The 17,881-nt window shown below is 38.9% G+C and overlaps 1 protein-coding gene across 1 annotated transcript; it reads left to right on the forward strand.

The window, feature by feature from the left end:
• Positions 1–6,403: 6,403 nt before the first annotated feature.
• LOC121947025 (glutathione synthetase-like) lies at positions 6,404–17,654 on the forward strand. Its single transcript, XM_042491893.1, has 13 exons — positions 6,404–6,530; positions 7,930–8,074; positions 9,236–9,381; positions 9,560–9,635; positions 10,101–10,240; positions 11,328–11,444; positions 11,625–11,705; positions 11,812–11,889; positions 12,764–12,830; positions 14,057–14,251; positions 14,901–14,982; positions 16,107–16,296; positions 16,423–17,654. Exons 2-13 carry the CDS (start codon positions 7,940–7,942, stop codon positions 16,544–16,546), a joined length of 1,431 nt encoding a protein of 476 aa, XP_042347827.1. The 5' UTR covers positions 6,404–6,530; positions 7,930–7,939; the 3' UTR covers positions 16,547–17,654.
• The last annotated feature ends 227 nt before the right edge of the window (positions 17,655–17,881 follow it).

Here is a 17,881-nt window from a genome sequence, read left to right on the forward strand (position 1 = left end):
AATCGATGATGGCAGAAACTAGAAAGGTAAAGCTGAGGGTGAACAGGTAAAATAATATGACTACTTGAAGTTCAGAAAGGAAGGCAAGGAAAGAAATCAGAGTCCTTAGCTTAGCTTGGGGTTATCGTTTTGCTGTTCACCATCAACTGATCGGCCTTATTTTACTTATTTTTATCTCATGACTTATGCCGAGTGCTGCTTGTTTTTATGGTAGGCCTTTATCACAGAAGACATTTTGACTTTTCACTGTAGGAAAAATTCAGGTGTTAATAATCAAACAAGTGATGCCTAAATTCAACTTAGCTGCTTTGAACTTGATATCACAGGGTCATCGTTAGTATTACTAAAAAAGTTTGTGCTGTTCCTACCATGACCAAGTCAAAATGCTGTGGAAACACACTAATCAATAGTGAACAAAACATGACTTTTATATTCACAGAAACTGTGATATTTTGCTGTGATACCTTAACCCTGGAATGTTTTAACAAAAATAGTGATTAAAATTACCCCAATCATTTTCAGTTACCTTCATAACTGTACACTGATTCCCTGTTGGCATGTGTGAACACAGTAGATCAAGTGATGCATTTAAAATGTTTTAACAGCCACTGCTGCTGAGTGGTGAGGCTTCTACATGCTGCAATGTCTTGACTGCTAGAGTCCACTCAAAAACCTCTCTCTTCGATTTCTCTATAGAAATTGGAAGGGAAAATATCTGCTGGAAAAGTAATCATTTTACTGCTACTGTGACTACTTTAATTATTACTACAAATCATTATTTTAGTAATAAGAAAAATATCTTTTTATAGCACCTTTCATACAAGAAATACAGCTACAAATGCTTTAGGTAAAGGGAAAACTGTTGTCTGTGGGGGTGTTAATGTTTAGGGTTTTTATGTAAAAGTGACAACAGTATTTCTACTCCTGCAGGCCAAACTAGAGGTCATTTGCAAGAAATTCACAACACACACAGACACACACACACACACACATACACATAGCCAGGATTTTTTTGAAATCTACATGCAATTGCCAAAAGTAAAAAACTAACATTAGGCTATAAACGAACTACATTATGGTCGCATGACTGAACGTCACCACCACAACAAGGTGTTAAGCTGTGTTCAGCTGCACGTTCTGTCTCATTTAGCCACTTGATCGCTACTGCCTCTTTAAAGACACATAAAGGCTTTCAAATTCGTAAGTGGGGTGCTAACCGACATATTACATAGCTATACAAAATGTGAAAATCTCTTAAGCTTGTGGTAACCACAGACTGTACCTCAGGAATCTTAAGAAAAGCCCTCTCAGAAAACCCACTGACCTCGAGATGAGGGTGTTATGGTTTGCAGTAACATTTGGAACCCAAAAGCAGACTCAAAAGGCAGATTAAAAGTCCAAAGAGTTTATATGTAGAGCTGGTTGCTGGCAGAAGGCACAAAAGTCAAGACTGAGTTGAGGGGGACTGCAGGCACTCTGAGGCAAAATGGCAGAGGGCAGGCAGACAGGGCAGACAGAGCGGTTTCTTCTTTCTGAGTCCTCTCTAAACTGGTTCTAGGCGAGTGAAGATGCGAGGGGAAGATGGTGACAAAATCTGAACAAAAACAAACAAAAACTCAAACTATAAAAAGGGCAGATGAGAACTACCACTGGAACAGACAGAATAATCTGGCCGAGAATGAAGGTGAAGTTTGGGTTCTTATACTGAGGCTGATGAGGAGGAGATGAGTTGCAGGTGTGAACTTCTGCCAGGTGCTTGATTGCAGCAGCTGTGCCCTCCAGAGACAGACACACTACAGAGAGAGACCATGCATACTACTATGCAATATAGTATAGGGAAAAAAATGTGTAGGTCCAAGTATATAGTATGTGAAATGCAGTATGCCAAAAATACTAGGATGTTCTACTACATCTGGTTAGATTTTGCAGTATGCAAGCCAGCATTGTTTTCTGGCTTTTCTGTCATATCAGCAATCACCTGGCTGGAACCAACGCGGTCCAGCAGGTGCTCGCCAGACCTGGAGTTCTGGAGAAGTTCTTCCCCGACCAGCCCCAAGTAGTGGAGGAGATCAGAGCAACGTTCACCGGCCTCCAAGCTCTACACATGTTGAGGAAATAACACAAACTGCACAGGTGTAAATGGAGCCGTCACACCTGACAGCATCCCATTAAAGGCACCATCTGGAGTGTTCTTTAGTGTGTCATGATACACATTGCACATATACTTTAGGCGTAACATATGTCATGAATGCATTCTCCGCTTCATAACGTATTTGCAAAGCCAATCTTTTTGTGCTTTTTGTATGTGCGCTTAATAGGGACAAATAAAGTAATCTTGAATTTTGAATCAGTCTGGTGTGTTGAGTATTAATTAATGCAGCACTTTTCGTCCCTTATTTTTAAGAGGAAATGGAAATCCCATTTTTAACCTGTCAAATTGTCTCAAGCACATAACCATATCATATTATTATTAGTGTCATATCCACAAATGTAAGGCATTGAGAATGAAACCCTCTTTTCACACTTTCAAAAAGGAAGCTGACTCCTGGATTAGAACACTATTTACCTCATGCAGTATAAAAACTGTGAGGACCAGAGATCTGTGCTCAAAGTTTAACATGCATATGTATATATATGGACTTAAAGTTTCAAAGATAAAGGTACACATTCTGTGACTGATTTATTATCATATATGATTTAAATAAATGCATCAGTGCATGAGCACAACTGTTAACTGTCGCTGGTCGAGGGGGAGCTTGTTTGAACTATTTTATATACTTGTTGTTTAGTCCAAGTGGTTTCCAACCAAAGGGTTCAATTTGCAATTTAAAGTAAACAATAAACGGGCAGTGAAATAACTTTTTATCATGTGCAATATCTAACTACATTCCATATGCAAGTAGTCTAGCTTCTGTATGGAAGATGGAACAGTCAATGTAGCACGTTTTATCAATGTAGCATTTCTTATTTTTTTGAGTAAATTCTTTCTATTCATTTATTTTTATTGCCGTAAACACCAGGTAAAGCTGTGCTCATTATTTTGTTGTGTGATCTGCCTACAATGATAAATAAAGCATTCTCATTCTCATTAAACCTGACCTGAAAAAAAGAAAAAAGAAGGCTAGCACCAGGAGGACATGCATGTTTGAACCCAGAATCCACTTCCAGCGGGGGGAGAGGGTAACCAATGCCCCACGGCCACTTTTTTTTTTTTTTTTGGGTCAAATGTCACTAGAGGAATTTCATATGAGAGGTGAAATGTTTTTAAGAAAATTAAGCAAGTCCAGTTGCTTATGATATATCACTTGGAGTTACCATGACCTGGATGACTGAGAATCTTCACCAACATTAATAAGGTTTGCAAGCTAATACTATGCTTAGCATTAGCTCAACAGCTAAGTAACTTTTTAACAAACTTGTTTTAACAAATTTATTCATCCTCATCATTCTGTTGTTAAAATGGCATTACATTTTCACAAGTTATCAAGTTAGGATCTTGAATAACAATTGAGTTGAGGCCTGTGGAGATCCTGATTTGAATAATAATTCTTGCATATACTTATTGCATTCCATACAATATTTCAGAGCCATTTGTCAGTTCTGTGGACTCTGAAGTGTTTGTCTAGATGCACCACTGGGCGTGTCGCCTTCATGGACTAAATATGAGCACCAAGTCAACTTCTAACTTGTTGAAAATTGACTCAATGTGGATGAAGGGATGGGCCTTACAGTACCCACCCTCAAAGTAAAAACATGAACACAAACTTTACAACCTCGGATGTTTTACATAGCTTGTATAATAAAACTTTTATACCTTTGATGCTTGACTCATGTTGTATCAAGAACTCTTTGTCTCTCTACTAATTTTAAAGCACTAGTATTTCCCATGCTGGGGATGAGCATTCAATCACAGAAAGTCGGGAGGCAGCCAAGATGCGATCAAATATGTATGAAAACAAATAGGTGTGGAGAGCAGGTTGTATTCTCTTCACAGACTGTTATGACAGTCCATGACAGATGTTATTTCATGCAACAGGCTGACTAACAGCAGTCTAACAACTGCCAAGTCCAACTTTCACTCATTGTATGTATGAGAATATTTCCGTGCCTCTTCATTGTGCCTCATCCATTAGTTGTATGAAATTAGATTATTTTGTTAAAGAAGTACAATATCAGTTGAGGCGTCCTGCGTTAATCTTTGAGGCTCTGTGTTAAAATCTGGTTCTTAGACTTAATGTACCCTGCACTCACATGGAACCTGGTTGTACTGCAGTGTAGGAGGACTGGTTGGTCTCTGGGTCTGGTGAAGGGTTAGTGTCCTTTAAAAGGTTTAAAAGGTTAATCCAGCCATGCTGCCAGGTGATTTTAGCCCATGAAAATGTATCAGATTTCACAGATTAAATGTTTTTAATATACGCTGTCAGGTAAATGTAATACAGTAAAATGTACAACACTGCACTCTGAAATGAAGCACAGAGGAAATGTAAATAGGTTTTTCAGCCACTGTAGTTCTGTTACTACACACTGGGCCCATGGGAGAAGTTTCCATTGGTTGCATTCAGGGCAGAGGCCATCTCAGTACTCTCACTGTCATATTTTAGACCGACTCACCCAATTCAGTTAATGCAGTTTGAGCTCTTTTCTTATTAGTGTTGACAAGGTTTGCTTTGCTGCTGTCAGCAGAAAGCAGGTTCAAGCAAGTTATCACTACAGCTTTGAAGTAATATATTAAAGCAGTCAGATTTGACTCCCGATAAGAAAAAAAAAAGGAAATGGATTTTACACGGGTTATGGGTTGTTTTGTCTTTATTTTGATGTATTTGTTTTTATTTTTGTATTCTTTACTGGTGCAAAGGCCAGTGCAAAAACAAACAAACAAAAACAACAAACAAACTGATATAGAATGCAAATATTGGGGTAGATACAATGGGGTAGATAAATGGAGTATAAACAAAACAAAACTAAGGAAAAAAATCAACCAAACAAACAACAAACAGGCAAAAAATAATCAGGTATAATAGTATTCTTGCTGTTGTAGATAATACTAAAAAACCCAGGTGTGTTGCTGGGACCTCTAGTCACCCATCAATGTCCCGTGGGGGGCACTAGTGCTCAGATGGAAGTAAGAAGTGGGTTTGCTAGCTTCCTCATTTGCATCTGTTTGTTTTGCTTCTTTAGGATGCATCCAGACCCTTGAGAGGACACTGGCCAGTTGAAGACACCTGTGGCCCCTTGCAGAACTTGCACCCAGAACCTTGGAATTGGGCCAGTGTGTATTTGCGTTTCTTTTTCCAGTGAAATTTGTTAATGATGGAGTCCTAAACAAGTGTAAAACCAGTGTGCGGTCAGCTGGACTGGGGTCATGGAAAAAAGTATTTTAGTTTTGGGAGTATAGACATAATATTCTTCCAATCCAGGAGATCGGTAGGTTGTTATATCAGGCAAGGTCTTCCATGCTGGGTGGCGATGGAGCACAGACGCCGTGGTTACGGTCCTGGTCTTGTATGTCGCTCACCTCTCCTACTGCGGCCGGTGGTCTACAACACGCCGACACAATCTGCTCGGCTGGCGAGTCAGCTCCACTCCCACCTTGGGGGAGGAAAAGGGGGACGCACCAAAAGTTCCACACAGCAGGGCATTCAACAGTTCATGTGAATGTTTTACTTGCCTCTTCTGTGTTAGCTTGTCCATCCAGCCAGCCAACGGCCTTTCCTTCGCAAATCTCATGGTTCAGCGTTCGTTCCCTCCTGCTGCTTCTCTGCTCGGCCGGCTCCCCCTGGCAGTCTCATTCCAGGTCCTTTTTATCAGCCTCTCCTTCCGCATACCACAAGGAGGGACGATTAGTAACTGGCTGCTGGTGTGCCAAATTGCAGGGGAGTCCTCCAGACACAGGATGCAGACTTCACTCTGGTGGATTTCAAATAGTCAGACAACACACACTGCAAACTGAAAACACGATGAAATCCCACACAGAATAAACAAAACAAAAACAAGTCTCTCCTGGTCACTCTGTGACAAAATCATTGGCAATAACAGATCCAGAGGGTCACTTACAAAGTGTTTTGATCCATTGAAGGGACTCTCCGAAACCAAATTTTTCAAGGGTGATGAAAAGTTATGACCAGTTTACTTGATTTCCTTCTTAATTTGTGTAGAATATAAAGTACAATCTCCCTCAATTCAATTTAATTCGATTCAATATTATTTATAAAGCTCAATATCACAAATAACAATTTGCCTCTGAAGGCTCTAGCTTTCACACAAAGCAAAGAGGGTCATTTTTTTGGAAAGTCTTTCAGTTCAAGGAGCTGAGGTTGTTGAACTCTGTTTCTGTTTCTTTAAGAAAAAAAGGTGTTAAACTGCCACCTACTTGAAGGGGTTGGATCTCATTCCTGCACAAAGTTGAAGATGATGGTTTATGAGATAATAACCAGCTATTTAATAACTGAATTTCAGAGTTGTGAATCCAGAAAAAAATAGAGTTAGAAACTAGAAAGTAGTATATTCCGGATTAACTTTTACGACAGAGGGTGAGTAATGGGAGTATTTTCTATTTGACGTTTTATGTTTGTTCTATTTGACAACGGATAGATTTATGACATAGTCTGTCATAAGACAGAGGCTGTAAGGAGCTGTTCAAAAAACAAAAGATGATCAAAGACTGATCTTCATAAAAAAGTTATCAGTGAAAATCTAATCTAAACTATAAGCACTGAATACTCAAAATGCAATGTAAACAGGTAAGAGATCATGCAGGATAATCTGAGTGTAGGGGTGCCATATGTTTGCAGGCATGTATATGTGGCACACCCACAGCAAAACTTCTGCTGCGGACAAATGTCTTTTCTTTGTCTAATCAGAAATAAATCGGCTTCTTATTAGGAGAGTTCTAAATTCTGATCTGTTTCACCTTCAATGAAGATTTAAAAAAAAAAGTAGCAGCGGCAGTTTTTCCGCTGTGCCTCGAGGCTTCTAAGAAGTGAGACAACTGTAAGAACATAAAATACACCGTCTTCGGACCTGAATTCGATCACTGAGGAAACCATTCTGAAATCGCTGGCTTATTTTGTAAGCCAAGTTTTCTTTTATATCTTGCTGTTTTCTTAAGAGCAGATTATTTAAGTCAAAGAAAGATCAGTGCTGTGAATCTCTCACTGATGTTAAATTGAGCTCAGTTATGTCTCAGTGACATAGTTTTGTTGAGAAAAAAGCTACCAAAGAGAATTTCAAAACTAAAAACAACTCTGTTTCTTTTCCTTTATTTAACAAAAATTGAATTCAATATCCTACATAACCCGTAGCCCATGGTAATTACTGTACATTAAGCTGACAAGTGCAAGTGAAATGAAGTCTCAGAAGACATCTAAAACATGTTTAAACATCAGTCTGTCTTATGGAGCAATCAGTCATTCGAAGAATAAATCTCAGATATCTCCATGTTGTCTAGATGAAGTACAAACAATGTTAACGTTTTAGCATGCCAATATTAGTCTCAGCAAGTAGCTCAACACGATCATGACTTGCCCCCTGTGTATAAAGTTGTGAGTAAAAGCCCTGGGTGATGGAGAATAAATGGCTATTTTGACTTGTCATAGTAGGAAAAGCTCAGGAGATACTAATAACACAAACGGTGGCTCAGTTCTGTTTAAGCCATCATTCACTTCTTTATTTATGCATCTGTTATTTCCTCTGTGTCATGTCAAAATGTCCTCTGTGGAAAAGGCCTATTATTAGAAACACACCATTTCTCACGTATTCTTAATTTAAGAAGCTATAAATACTTTTGTTTTGGACAGTTCTGCTGACAGTACACAATCCCTGCAGTTCTTATTTATCTTCCTCCTCAGAATGCCCAGCCCAGTTTCACTGCTGCACAACAGCTATAATGTCAAATTGTTTCCTGAAACGTTGCTGTGTTTTACCTCACAGGCTTATCGTGATGGCAACCAAGGCTTTTCTCCAGCAACTGATCTCAGATCAGGACAGACTAAATGATTTAGTGGAAGAGGCAAAAATGCTGGCTTTTCAACATGGGTTTGTTATGCGTACACAAGAGACGCCCAATTCATCTGAGGTAGGAGCAACCACACAGATTTGTTTTAATTGTTTGCAAGTTTTGAATCCATTTTCAGGTACTGGTTTCCATTAGAGGCTGACAGAGACTCCCATGTGAGCCTGGGGTCCAGGAACTGCGGGGAGTTACACGCTAAAATCAAGTCAAGATAACAGACCATGCAGGACATTACAGAGTTTTTTTTAAATTGTTGTTGTAAAAGTTTATTGATTAGGGTAAACCGATTGAGATTTAAATCAACAATTTAACGAACAAACTACAACTAAGACAATCAACACAAAATCATCATCAACACAAAATCCTCAGAAAGAAGAGTAAATGAACACAACCACTTGATGACTGCAGAGAGGCTGTCAATAAATGTTTGCCCAGCAAAAATAGAATCAAGAAATATACATATATATATACACATATAGAACACACAGTGCATTGTGGGTATTGCATTGGTGAAACATGCACAGTTTAACTTAAAATAAGCCAACAAACCATTTTCAAACATGTGGAATGAATGACTATTATTATTTATAATCAGTTTTATAATTTAACCCAAAAACAATAATAAAAGAAAAATACTAAAACTAGATTTCAAAAATCTAGTTTTTTATTTTATAATAATTTTTTATTGTGTTAATATGCAACATTATCGTCTGTGGTTCTTATGGGCTGCAGCTGCAGCCGCAGCTTGCCAGTGGCATGACGAAATTCCCTTCATGTCACCGTTTTAAGGGGAACACCACCTACATTAAGAATTTTGATTACTTATTTCTATTGCGTAAAAAAGTTCAATTATCCTAATTTTTGTGATGCATCTTTTGCACCTTCAAATTCATTGTTTTCGCTGTAGATGCACAGAAGGCGCGGCCATAAGTAAGAGTGAAGACAATGCCCTGAGGTTAACATACTTTTTAACTTACTTTTGGAATGCAGCAACGCACACCACGTCATGTGACAAGGAAAAACCAATCACAGCTCCACAATATCTTCTCTTTCATCTGTGAATGTATGTCCATGCAGTTGATCATTTGTATTTCAAACCCGAATTATTCGCATTTCGTGTTCAAATGTAAAAGGTATTTTTCCCAGTATTTCTTGATTGCCCTAAATATTTATATTTTTTTTCTGTCTTGGTTGTGAGTCGCTATATTTCTGTCATGCTTTCAGGTCGTGACCTACGCCCCATTCACACTCTTCTCCACTCCTGTGCCCAAAGCCTTCCTCCTCCAGGCTCTGGCTGTGCAGACTCACGTCAACACCTTGGTGGACAAGGTCAGCCAGGACCCAGACTTTCTGGAAGAGGCTCTTGCAGGGTACGAGGGGGGAATTTTAGTCACATGGATTAGTCACATGTTGTTTATGTTTAAAGTTTGTTTTTTTATTCTCTATAAAACCCTGTACACATATTTTTGATGAGGTTTGATGATGCATCACACAAAAGGGCTCCATCACTGATGTGTAAGCTTTGATGATTTATCTCCTATATCACAGAACTATTCAGGCAGATGATTTCACAGCTAAGTTGTTTGGCATATACAAACAAGTGCAGCAGGAGGGTCGGAGACAGGTAAGAAACTTGATATACAGTGATGTAAATAACCTGACTGCGAAACAGTATTTGCACACTTTAAACATAATATTATTATTTTTTAAATAAAATGCCTTATGCTTTGGTACAATTATTAACTGTTTCCAACATGATGGCCAGGTCACACATTTTCTTATTTTACATCTAAAGAATAGGAGAAGAGTTAACATAAAAGTAACATTTTTCATTTTCACTCTTTTACTCAGATATTTGGCTACCTACATCTATAACATTTTCAGGCAAACAACCTACATGTGTCTGCTATCACAAACCAAACTGTCAAGATGTAAAACACTTGCCAGTGATGATATGATATAGGTTTATGTGATATAGTTTTTATTATAATGTCCTATGTTATGTTTGTAGTGAAATGATTATTTGTGCAGGTGTGTCTTTTGTGGTTGATTTCATGAGTTTGATTTGAACTATATATTTTATTTCCAGTCCATAGTGGTTGGTTTAAACCGGTGCGACTACATGATGACTCAGAGGGAGGATGGCACTCCTTCCCTGAAGCAGATAGAGATCAACACTATTGCTGCTGGTGCTTTTGGCATGGCTGACCGTCTCCCTGTGATGCACAAGTATGTAAGAACATATAGAATCCTTCCTGAGAATTCACAATGGTGATTGTCGATGACAGCCCTTGTATTTGCAGTGTTACAGATGTCTGTGGCAACATTCCCAGAAAAAAAATCACAAGCAATCAGTAACGCATTGTCCATCACCTAGTAGGGGTTGGGCATAGGCGGCGCTAACACAACAGACTTGCTCTTCAACTCACTTGTTTGTGAAGGGGCATAACGCTTTTTTCAGTCTCTGCGTTGCAAGTAAACAGTTGCCATGGACAGAAAAAAAAGAGTGAACAAACAGAGAAGGCCAAATGCCAACTGACTGGCGTCACATGGGCAACGCTGTTTGGATTTCTCTGAAGTGAAATCCAAAAACCACCTGCAAATCCTGTTTATTGACGTAGGTGCCGCCGAAGAGAACTAAGCGAGAATATAGAATATATATTCGAGATTGTAATTCTGGTGAAGCATATTGTTGCTATGCCCTTGTTGTAAAGGTTGTTTTTCGTGTTTTGACAAGATATTTGAATGATATTACATAATAGTCTACAAACTTAACACACTATTACAAGAAACTATTCTGTTTAGCTGTTTAGCTTTAAAAAGAAAGACATTGGGCAATACTTCATTTTGGCTTGAATGCTTTCAAACTTTCTGATTTTACAGTGAAACAGTACACTAAAATATGTATTTGAAAACATTTCATGGGGCAGTGCAGTAATAGAATCATATATGATGAGCACTGCTAACCTCTGAGAGGGTGTCTGTCAGAGGTTAGAGTTGAAGATCTCACAGACATGGTTCCTCAGCCAGACATTACCACTTCATCCTCACTCGACATGTTTGAGTTTAGAAGGTCTTACCAGCAGCCTACGCCTACGCCCACACCATATCTGATTCAACTACCAGCAAGTGGCGATCATTTGACAGCTCTGTTCATCTCTTCATCCATGTGTCTAAATGTATATTTGCTGTAAAGATTAATTACCATGCACGGTGAGAATGGTGTCATACATTCTAAAACAACTCATTGTGCTCATTCCTTGCTACATCTGTAATCTCAATTTATGCATAATAATGGTCCTCTCTGATTTATCAGGCACATACTAAGGTCAGCTGGTCTTTTGGAAGAGAGCGAGTGTATCCAGGATATCAAAAGGACTCCCACAATGATGGGTGCTCTCGCCAAGGCCTGGGAGCTCTACGGCCAACAGAAGTAAGTGTATTGATGGTTGAATTTAACCAAGTATCAACAAAATTTAAGAAGGAAAGAAGATCTCATTGACATTAAAATGTCAAGTTTTGGTTAATTATGTGTGATCAGCACATACTTTTTTGTTTTGCTATGATTGTTAAAAAAATACAAATGAATATAAAGTTGACTTCCCTGCTGCAGGGCAGTAATCCTGTTTCTGGTTGAGGATTTCCAGACTTCCAAATTCGATCATCGTATTATTGAGAAAGAGCTTTGGAACAGGTGGGGGGCTAAAAAGATGCTTGAAAACACCACAATACTTGATCAGAAACTTTATAGATCTCTGTTTTTTAATATAAAGAATAGGATTTTCTCTTGTTCTGTGCAGGAATATTACTGTTATCCGCAGAAAATTTAATGAGGTAGCCAGAGGAGGATCTCTTGATGCCGACAAAAACTTGTTCATGTAAGTAGACATTTATTTTTAGAACTGTGAAATCTGTGAATGATAGAGATTATCATGGCATATGTGAAGGGCAGAGTTTTAATATAAATGGAGAGCCTTAGAGGTGCTGGTTGGAGGAATGCCTTACTTTCTGAAAGAGCCAGGTTAGCTGTTTCCCCGGACTAGCTCTAGCCCGGCTGTCAGTGCACACAAAATTGTCATTCATGCATTTAATGTGTTTCATAAAATATTGGAAATTTCCCTTCAACTTGATATGATTCATTTTACTAGCAAGGGTGGCTGGTTGATGCTTTGACCCTCACAGTAATTCTATAGTTATTTTGTTCAAGCCAAAATTCATCAGTTCCTTTAATCTTGTTGATGATATTTCGGGCATGTCATAACTAGAAATGTCAGTTTCTGTTCATTTGCTTTTCAAAGGCTGACACTCTAGACTGGTAACTAACTGGTTCTTACAACAGCAAAAAAGAGATCGCCATGGTGAGTAAGCAGCCTCACTTTGACAGCTAAATCCCTTTTAGCCTTGTATGTTGGCACCACTAGCATTGCTGACATTGCTTACAGTCGTAGCAGAGCTTAAGGGGTTTAACAGCTCAAATGGAGCAACTTATTCACCGAGGCAAGCCCGGGGACAACTGAAGCATGGGCACAATATTTCCACAGCAATGCTGTTGGGTCAAAATGGTGGCATAAGTGGTATTCGCCAAAATGAGCCATGCCGCTAGCTTGCAAGTTCCCACCAGACCCAGGTAGGGTGCAGTGCAGTAAACTAAAGTGTAATAATATCAAACTATAGACATGTGTAACCACTCAAAAGTTAACCTGTTAGTTATCCCTTGACATCCCTGAACACTTTTTAACTATAACTCTGCAGAGATGGACTGGAGGTAGCTGTAGTGTACTACCGCCATGGCTACATGCCAGGCCACTACACTGAACAGGTAAGATATGAACATTCTTTACATACTTAAAGACTGCAATACTTTATTTGACATTTGGGGGCAGCAGAGACAAGCTGCAAACAGAATGTTAACATGTTATCACCTTATAAGGTTGGAAGCAACAGTCATGTACTTGCATTCCTCGTGCACAATAATTTTTTTGTACACCTGATATATGTCAAGTCCAATACTCACTTTTGTTTTAGCTTTGCTTTGCTATCCACTAATGCTGAGGGAAATATTTGCACCCTTCTGGAATGTTATCACTCCATTCAGTGGTATGCCACTTGACATACCTCACATAGCCTTCTTAAAGTAAGTCACTGTTAACTCACCTTTTGGTTTTACATGGGACATGATTCCCGGTCTCCTGTGTGAAAGTCCTGTGTTTCCTCTGACCACCACCCTGACTGACCTCCCTTTCTTTCTCTCCTTCTCTTTCTTTAGACCACTGTTATGTCACCTGACTCTCTTCCATCGCCGCAAAACAATAAACATGACTGTCTAATGCCCTGATAATGCCAAATATAACTCTAGTTGCTGTAGCAGGACCCCATCCATATTTGTCTGATCAGAGTCTGTCTGATCTTTGTCTGATTGTTAGGTGGCACTGGTCAGGTGATGTACAGTAGTGGTGACAATGAACCAAAATGGTAAAGTTATGGGCTGGAAAATCAAAACAAGAAGTTTAAAGACACTAGAGCACTAAGTGGAACTGCAGAGCAGAGTGATAATTATTTGTGGGCTGTCACTATGAGGGACTTCTTTCACATTACACATCCACTGTTAATGTAAAAAATAATCTAGCAGCTTTAAAGCTGCATTAATCAATGTTTGACTACAAAGTGGTAGAAAGCTTCTAAATCAAACTCATAAATGTGAGACAGAAGCTCACCCAGAACTGGGGCTGGACATCAGGTTCACTATGGACTAAAGACAACAACAACTAAAACCAATGTAATAACGTCACTGCATCCCCAGATCCTATCGAAAGCAACATATACCAGGGTCTACTATTTTCATGTAAAATATTATCAGGATACATCACAGAAATATCGAGTCACATAATTTAAAAACATTTTTTGGCACCTGATGACTTATGTTGAGTGTTTCTTTATCATCAGTCCTTTCTCCTTAAAAAGAGTGAGAAAAAAAACGTTGAGTTGATAAAGAGAAATATTTCCAGTTGCGAATAATTTCTAATAGAGAATTCATGTATGGTGTAGGCTTGGGATGCTCGTCTTCTGATGGAGCGCTCTCTGGCTGTGAAGTGTCCAGATATCAGCACTCACCTGGCTGGAACTAAGAAAGTCCAGCAGGTGCTCGCCAGACCTGGAGTTCTGGAGAAGTTCTTCCCCGACCAGCCCCAAGTGGTGGAGCAGGTCAGAGCAACGTTTGCCGGCCTCTACACACTAGACATGGTGAGAAAATAACACACAGGTGTAAATGGAGCGGTCACACCTGGCAGCATTTTCCACATCATCATATATTTGCAAAGCCAATGTTTAGAATATTTAGAAACCTGCACCCATGGGTGCTTTGCAGTTTCAAAGAAAGACACACAGTGCCTGATAGCAGATTATAGATGATCTGCGGTCTCAGGTCATCTCAGAATATGACTGGTAGAAGACACACAAATAGAAAATTCAAATACATTACCAGAACAGACAGGAGGGAGCCCTAATATCAGTTATACTAATAATTTCAGACTTTTTTAGAGAGGTGCTTGCTCACCTTCATGGTCTTTTTGATGTTACAGTTGGTGGTGCTGTTGAATTGTTTTGAATTATACAGAGTTGTATTTCAAATATGTAACTTTTATATGTAACTGAGATATATAAACATAACGACCAAAAAACTTGATATGAATGGGGTTCAACAGTTTCACACACTGTTGTACAGTTGTATCAACACCTCTCTATAACTGAACATTATAACATATGAAGGTAGGATTTACTGTAGGACTGCTGTATTAAACTGCTGGTTTTAGTGTGGTGTTCTTGTTTTGTATTGTTTTAAGACCATATCTATCACAAAATAAACTTACTGTGAAACTTTATTGGGTTCCAGGGTCCAGAGGGTGATCAGGCAGTGTCCATGGCTTTAGCCAACCCAGATAAGTTTGTCCTGAAGCCTCAGAGAGAAGGAGGTGGTAAGTTAACATCAGCATACCCTCTAAAAAAAACCCAAACTAGCACATGATATATATATTGATATTTCTCTTAATGCAACTTTTACAGCAAAATTCTCTTAAAGTTCTGTCATATCTTTTCTCTTAATTTACTGTTAAGAGAAAAAAAGACCACTCCAGATGCACCACAAGTTCTTCATGATTCAAATCAGGTGCTCTCAACAATGAATGCCACTTGATAATAAGTCACCTGATAGCATAGCTAATGCCCCCTGAACACTATATATGGGCAGGTGTTGTGTGGTGTGCAGAGCGTGGCACATGCCCAAGAATTGGAGAGGAGCCACCGAAAAAGGCTGTAAGAAGAAGAAATTCTGCATTAGTAAAATGTACTCATTATTAAATGAAGAGAGTAAACGTGATTTTCCAAAGTGTCAACACAGGGGGGAAAAACAACCAAAACAGACATGGCAAAATGCGTGATGCCATAAATGTCAGCAGCAGCAGTGGTCGAAGAAGTATTCCGATATCTTCCTAAAGTAAAAGTACTAATACCACACTGCAAAAATACGCAGTCACAGGTAAAAGTCCAGCATTGAAAATGTTATTTTAATCAATTAAAATAATTACAAGGATAATAAGAAAGTCCTCATTTTCGAGAAGCTGGTACCATGAAATGTTTTTGTAATGAAAAATTATTTAACAATCATCAAAACAGTCAGCAATAATTTCCTAATCAACTGACTAATTGTGTCAACTGCACTTGTATATTTCCATATGGTTTGTGAGCAAAATATTAATTGGTATAGTAACTTGCAACTTAAGTTAAAAAAAATTATAATGGATAAAAGGTACAATATTTCCTTTTGAAGTGCAGTGGAGTAGAAGTAGAAAGTTGCATGAACACTCATGCAACTTTCTAAACCACTCAAGTAAAATAAAGTACCTCAAATTTATACCTTAAATAGTTAATGCACTTTGATACATTTCAGCACTGGTCAGCAGGGGGGCAGACAGAAGCTGAATTCACAGTACTTTCAATCAATGGACAAAGTATAGTAGATTTTTTTCAGCCCACAAACTCTTCTAATGAACATAATAATCTATATCTGATGCATGTCTTTGTCTCTGCTTCACTGTCTCAGGGAACAATTATTTTGGAGAGGACATTGTTAGAGCACTACAGGAGGTTAAAGGTGATGAAAGGAGAGCTGCTTATATTCTGATGGACAGAATCCAACCCAGAACAGAACAAAACATCCTGCTGAGCAGAGGACTTCCAGTCAAACTCTCCACTGTTTGCAGTGAAATAGGAGTTTTGGGAGCCTATGTGAGGTACAGAGTCATAATGCATACATGTTGTATCAATGAAAAAAAAAGTTATATATAATAATCATGAAAAAAAAACTCTTTATAAAAATCTTTTTACATGAATTTTGAGACATCTCTATTTCCACGCAGGCATGGGGGAGAAATGGTGCTTAATGAAGCTGCTGATCACTTTTTGAGAACAAAGAGCATCGAACACAATGATGCAGGGATTTACAGTGGAATTACCGTGATTGACAGTTCGCTCATTATCTGAACACTCAGCTTGCAGTTTCATAGGCTGAACATGGGGTGGCAATAAAACCAAAGACATGCTTTACACACACAGTTTAAAACACACCAGCAGATCTGCAGAGTTCATTCAAGGTAAACAAGGCTACAGAGTTTATGTGAGTCCTAGAGTGTCAACACTATTTTGATGGATGAGAACCAGACAGGCCTAAGTACTGATATCTGGACATTTCACAGTGATATTTATATAAATGTATCAAGCAGACCATTCTGTTCACTCAAAATCAGCAGGATGAGATGCATGGAAACAACAGTTTGTAGTGCCTGTTTTCCCTCATAACTCTGTCTTCTACCTTCAGCCAGGTTTCTACAAAGGTGGTAAAACTAGAAATCATGGTTGATTTTTTTTTATTTTGAACCATGAAGATCAAGCAGGCTAAATGACATCTGCCTATCTGTACCTCCATCCTGTATCAGTACTAGGGTTAGCGCCGCACCAACACTCCAGTGTCAATAATGAGCAGCAGAGACCAACAACAAAAAATCCCTCCTACTTTCATGCTTATTTTTCCAAAACAGACCACAAAACATCCACAGAGCCTTCAGCCTCCTCTCCCCTGCTTGTTTATTCACTTCCCATGTTTTGCACAGTTCTATGCCCTTTTGCAAACACCATCCTCATACTGTTGATGCGCCAAAATGATTTTGGCCTGCTTAGGGTCCCATTGGCTGGCTGGTTTGAGGAAATTCAATAAACTTCGTTGTCATCTTGCCATTTTACCTGTTTCCTCCTTGCCACTGAGGGCAGACTATCTTAATTCAAACCATAGTTGCTCTGCGCACAAGTGCCCTGTCTCTCTCTCTTTCTCTCTCTCATTCAAAATCTGATTTAAAATGCAAATAAAATATGCAAACAAGGGATTTTTGTGTAACTTCAATGGGAACTAAAGGCTAACAAGACATGTAACTAAATATTAAACAAAACGCAGGAGGTGATGAATCCTATTGAATAGGTTGCGGATTCAATGTGGGAGGTGCCGGATCAACACCATCAATCCACCATGCATAATCAATACAACTCATTCTTTTAGCACTTTCAATAGGTCTGGATACAATAAACTCTGTCATGGTAATTTGTTTTGTCTGTTGTCTATGTGTAGCTGAGAGAGAGAGAGAGAGAGGGAGAGTAATCTGTCATATTTGAGCTGTGACATTATTGTTTCCTGTAGTGTTCAGCAGCCAATCAAAGTGCATGATGCACAAAGTGTTTGTCCACTCAGTGGCTTTTGTTTGTGTTCCACCCCAAGTTGCACCCGGTGCCGAACAATTTACCTCTGCTTGCAAGCAAAAAATCATGGAA

Source organism: Plectropomus leopardus, chromosome 8 (genome assembly GCF_008729295.1).
Source record: "Plectropomus leopardus isolate mb chromosome 8, YSFRI_Pleo_2.0, whole genome shotgun sequence".
Lineage (NCBI taxonomy): Eukaryota > Metazoa > Chordata > Actinopteri > Perciformes > Serranidae > Plectropomus > Plectropomus leopardus.